The sequence below is a fragment of the Colius striatus genome, chromosome 2 (assembly GCF_028858725.1).
Source record: "Colius striatus isolate bColStr4 chromosome 2, bColStr4.1.hap1, whole genome shotgun sequence".
Lineage (NCBI taxonomy): Eukaryota > Metazoa > Chordata > Aves > Coliiformes > Coliidae > Colius > Colius striatus.
The window spans coordinates 106,875,399-106,880,866 of record NC_084760.1 but is presented as its reverse complement, the minus strand read 5'-3'; the positions used below and the strand labels follow the sequence as shown (position 1 = coordinate 106,880,866).

Sequence of the window (5,468 nt, the reverse complement as noted above, 5' to 3'; positions counted from 1 at the left end):
AGTAAATGGCTGCATTTAGGCTAGGAAATGACAAAGTAAATCAGCCAGTCAATTTTCTCATCCCAGCAATATGCAGCATAAAGGTCTAATTTTGAGATGATCTAACTTAATAGACTTAACGTGTAGCTGTTCAAATCCATAGTTCTGTTAGTTGTCTATGTCTTAAACATTAGGAGGGGGTGAGTTAGATAAAAGCTTAAAATTCATCATGCAGAAAGAAGGCAAAATTGGCTCTTTATAATAAAAGAGAATTTGTAATGCTGTTTATGCTGTGTTGTAATACTGTCCTTGTTTCTTGCAGGATACAAACAAAATAATGAAATCAAACCTTAACCACTCCTTCAAAATGAAGCGTGATTTTGATTGTTCATCTCTCCATACTGGCTTTGCACCACTGAAATCTACTGGTGAGAACACAAGACTGGAAGAATCCTGCCCCTTGAATTATGAGGAAGGCTTTTGTAAAAGCTGTGCTGAAGAGCATCAGAAAATTCTCCTTAATGACTCTCAGCATGCAGCCACCATAAATCTAGATCTTGAAGATGAAGGAAGACTTGTACATAACAAAGAAAACAAACAAGTAGCCCAGAGACTTGATGAAGGTATTTATGAAATAGAGACATTGGAAAACAGTAAGCTTCATGAGGACAGTGGTTACTCCTCCATGTTATGTAATCAATACACTGATGCCACAGAACATGAGGATAGTATACCTTTGGCTGGGAATCTCTGTGGCACACCAAAACATTGTCTCATGAAGAACCAAAACCAAGCACAGTTTTCAAAGAAGACTTTGTTGCCAGTAATCCATTATGAAGAACTGATTTGCTCAACTTTGAAAAAAAGCGGTAAAAGAAATCTCAAGTCATGGGCTGTGGTAGACAGAATCATTTTCAGGGGAAAGATTGAACTTTGTAACCTGATTGGAAAGAAAATGGGATTAGATAGACTAGACATTGTTGCTGAACTCTTCCAAAAGGACCTAAAGCACATATTAGCAAATATTTTAAGGCATCTTGGTGAGATGGATTTAGTAAAGTAAGTATATTGATCTCATTGTATTTCACTGGGAAAGTAAGATATGGGGCCTGTGGTATTTACTCAATGGTTAATATTATGTATTGTGATAATAAAATATCAAATGTCAATGTAAACTGTTATATATATATGTAAATGTATATGAGGAATGTGACTTTTCCCTTGAAAGCAAACTAAAGACTAGAGCTGTGAATATATCTCATCTTCTTACATAGCTGCTGTCACTATTGAATAATTTCTTTTCTTAGGAGGTAACTGATATGTTTGTGTTGTCGTTGCAGTTTTGCCAAAGTCAGTACAACATGGCAGAAGATTCTACAAGAAGATAAATGGAGTTTTCAAGTATATAGTAAAGCTGTCAAAAGCCTTTCTGTAAGTTAATGCACTTTTTAAGGTGTTCCAAGCTTAAACCAGCAGTGACTTTCTGCTATTTCAGGACTCCTCCCAAACTTAAAACATCACAGAAGAGTATCTTAGGTTGAAAATATTGTCACCAGTGTCTGAGTTTGCCCTGTTAGGTCGCCCTCTCTCAAGCGTTGCTAGTCAGTACTCTTTGGAGCCCAAGGAAGGCTGACTGAGAAGGTTACCCAAGGAGCACTGCAGGTGTTCAGAAGAGCTTCCACATGTCCAGTTTTACAGAGGAAAGCTGGAAGCAGGGTGCCAGTTGTCACACTGTCTGCTGGCCAAACCCCAGAGAATCTCAACAGGGGCTTGCTTGCACTGATCTAGAAGAGAGACTAAGAGAAACTGCTCAGCTGGCAGTGAAACTTGGGTTCTCTACTTACGTTTTCTAGCAACAGTCTGAAGTACAATGTTGACTATGGGAAAATGCAAAGCTTTTTTTCACTGTGAGTTGTTCCTAACTCCAGTTTATTGTATGAAATGAAAATTACAAGATCCAGCCACACTATGGTTACATTTTACCAAGGCAGGACTCCTAAAACATAAGTGCCACACACTAAGGTAGTGAAGTAGTTTGAGTTTTATGTCGTATTTTACATTGTTAGCCTTTTGGAATAAAAGGAGTTGGGCATCAGTCAACATTAATCCCAGAAAGTTTTATTTTCACCCTATTGAATGCTTGTTTTCTTTTTAACCTGAACTGCAGAATTAGAAGATTGGTGGCAGGAGTTTACTTCTCAAATATCTTCAGGCATCCCTGTTTGTCCTAAGCAATTGATAATGCTGCCTTGTGTTTTAAAACATTGCAGTGACTGGGTTACATGCTCTGCCTAAATAGTTACAATGTGTAAATATGAAAGTAAGCTGTATTATGTAATAGAAGGTGGTTAGTTTTGATTGTCTGAGCTAGGAGTCTGTCCTCCCTATTTCTACTAATAGTGAATGAGAATGTAAAGGTAAAAATAGTAGCATGCTGCTCAGTATGATGCAGGAGGAAGAATCAAAAATAAATTGTTGATTTCTATTAAAGAAAAAGTCACCATTAGGTAAGTTTCTTCTCAAACTTTACTTTTGTTCTTATTTTCATTAGATTGGCACTAAGGCACCAGAGCACACTGCAACAAGGGAGTATGCTCTCTACCGAGCAACTTTAGCCTCCATTCAGAAAGCAGTCCCACCAAACAACTTGAATAAAAAAGGCACCAGATCCAAAGCATCTAAGAATCACAGCAGGCTCATGGAGTTTTCTGAGGTAAGTAGTGATTTCAATTCATCTTTAGTTTTTCACATGTTGTCTGGCACACAATCAGCTTGTAAAGCGTATTTCTGACAGTACTAACTCCAATTTGAACTGCTTATTAGTATGGCTGTCAGATTTTGCTTATTGATCCTATTTTAAAACTAAGGAGAGAATACTGACACACGAAGATGTTCAATTTTCCCCCCAGAGTGTATAATTACTCTCAAAATTGCTTAGTGATATTTTTTTTGCTTACATTTTAGCTTGGATCAGATGTGAAAAAGTTTGGTCATTTCCTCTTAGTTTCCATGAGCTTAAAAAAAAATCACATGCTTTCCAGAGAAGCAATCCTACAAGAACTGTCAGTTTTACTTCAATACTGATGGACAATTTAAAAAAAAGCTGACCGAAGACTAAGTAGTTTTCATTTGATTAATTTTGAAGAAAGGAAGATTTCTGCTGTTCATTCTATACATTTTTTTTTTCCCCCCTGAGTAATTATATGACATTAAAATTGCTTTTTTTAACTACTAATTTGTAGTGTCATGCATTTTGGAGGTGTCATCTGCTGACAGCCTTATTTTCCTCCCACCTTTTTGTTTTTCTTAAGCTTTTTCTTCTCTCATGTAGAAGTACAGGTCCACATTGCTAGTGTCTTGTAAGACTTTTAAAATGTTTATTTTTATTTTTATTGATAAACAACAGATTTCCTGAACTAGAAAGGGTTTTTATACCCAAGCTCAAAGGTATTTTTGTGCAAACTGGTGCAGTAAGGAGATACAACTGTGTTGGAAAGTATAAGGCTGCGCTAATGCTATAACGTAGTACTTTGTAGCATCATGGAGCTTCAGATGTACACTGAAGTAGGAGGTTAATCTTCCTTGATGAATGTGTATGTCTATAGTACACAGTTAGATTATGAAAGCATTTTGCTTTTAATAATTAAGTGATATAAAGTGCTATACAGGTCCTAATTTCCTAATACTGAATGATTTTGAATTATGGATATGCTTCTGTGTCAGAAATCAAATCGTCAGATAGAAGTAGGAATTTGTTCCATTTGGTGTCTCAAGCTGAATGGCCCACAAATGAGATTTCTGAAAAACATTACTCACTTTTCTAAAAAGTTAATGATTTAAATGAAATTTGGCTTCATTTTTTTTTCTTTTGAAATTAAAATTAATTGAATCACCATGCTTGGATGATGAGGTTTGAAGGATTCAGGAAGAATGGTTTCTTTTACTGCTTTGCATTTAGTCTTTCCAGCCTTTACATTTTAAGATTTAAAGAATTTTAAATTGACTACCTCTATTCCAGTCCCAAGTACTTGTAATCATGGACTGATTATTTCTGTTCAATCTCCATTGGAATTTGATACAATTAGAATTAGACGAAATGTGTAAGTCATCTCTCTACAGTCATAGTATGTTTTGTGGCCCTTTTTATACCATCAGAGTATTTGAGGTGTCTATTTACCCTCCACTCATGATTTTGCTGGTGTGTTTTTTCCAACAGGCTGCCAAGACTTTGAAAAACACTGAAAGCTTTAAAGTCTGCCATCGCTGTAGCTCACCTGCAAAGTATGACTCCTATCTACAAAGAGCAACGTGCAACCGTGACAGCTGTGGCTTTGACTTTTGCACAAAGTGCATGTGCAGCTACCACAGCTCCACTGACTGTATGAGTGGCAAAACAGTGAAACTCAACTCTAAGCTGATGCCGCTTCCTGGGACTAAGAAAAGCAAGCAGAATCTACGGCGGTTGTGATCTGTCCATACCAATTCAGATAGTCAGATGCCCCATAAAAGTTTTTTTAGGGTATAAAAGTTATCCACAGGAATAAGCAACAAAAAAATGCTTTCTGCCATCTTATATTTTTTTCAAAGTAAATTGTATTCCTCTGTGCTATTTGGTCATGTTGAAATTCCTAGGAATCATAGCAAATATGCATTTAAAGTCTTCCTAATCTATACATTTCAAAGAAAATTTAAAAAATATTAATAATTTATCTATTGTGTTCCAGTCTTCAAAACACTCTGCAATAATGAACAAAACAAAGTTCTATCAAGCAGCATTCCATGTGTAACCCTGGAAATTCTTGAATGCCAGAAGGGAGGTGGGGAAACGATACTTATTTAAAAGTCTTTTAAAAACATTTATATTAAAAGACTGTCAAGTGAGGTGAATGAAGTCCCTTTTAACATAAAATTATGAGGAAGTCTAGATTTCATGACTCTCTTCTTTCAAGGATTTGCCTTAATTTTTAAATTTGAAAGTGCATAATGCTATTTTCTCTGATGGTTTTACCTTATGTGAATCTTGAAGTGTTACTCTTCCTTCATTTCTTCATTCAGAACCTGCGAGTTTTCATTGAATACCTTTTCCAGCTTTTTAAAGAAGTACTGTATCTTGGCTATACTACTAAAAATTCTTTGACTTTTTTTCCAAAAGAGATATTTTCCAAAAAACTAAAATATATTTTTTTAAAAGATTTGTATACATTTGTAAATACTACTTTAAATATTATTTGTGTTTGTCTTGTATAAATGTGAAAATAAATCGCTGTTCTCTACTTGGTTGGCAAGTCTAGACTTTGTATTTCTCATCTTACAAGTGTGTCCTGTGTTTCTCAAGGTTCCTAGTTATATACTTAAAAATACTGATTTAACAAAGAACAGGTCTTCTGGTTTTGTGTGAAATCTACAGAATCCATTCTCATGCTGCATTCCTGCAAGTTACCTAAAGAAGGGCTCTTAGCAGTAATTGTTGAACTATGCATTAAATGGGA

General features: G+C 35.5%; 1 protein-coding gene across 1 annotated transcript in view; it reads left to right on the top strand.

Annotated features, from left to right (window-relative positions):
- The window catches only part of FBXO5 (F-box protein 5), a 9,313-nt gene extending 4,225 nt beyond the window's left edge, over positions 1-5,088 (top strand). The window contains exons 3-6 of the mRNA XM_061990322.1: positions 302-1,038; positions 1,320-1,410; positions 2,531-2,692; positions 4,196-5,088. Of these exons, the coding sequence (XP_061846306.1) occupies positions 317-1,038; positions 1,320-1,410; positions 2,531-2,692; positions 4,196-4,447 (1,227 nt within the window). The 5' untranslated portion in view covers positions 302-316 and the 3' untranslated portion in view covers positions 4,448-5,088. The remainder of the gene's footprint in view (positions 1-301; positions 1,039-1,319; positions 1,411-2,530; positions 2,693-4,195) is intronic.
- The last annotated feature ends 380 nt before the right edge of the window (positions 5,089-5,468 follow it).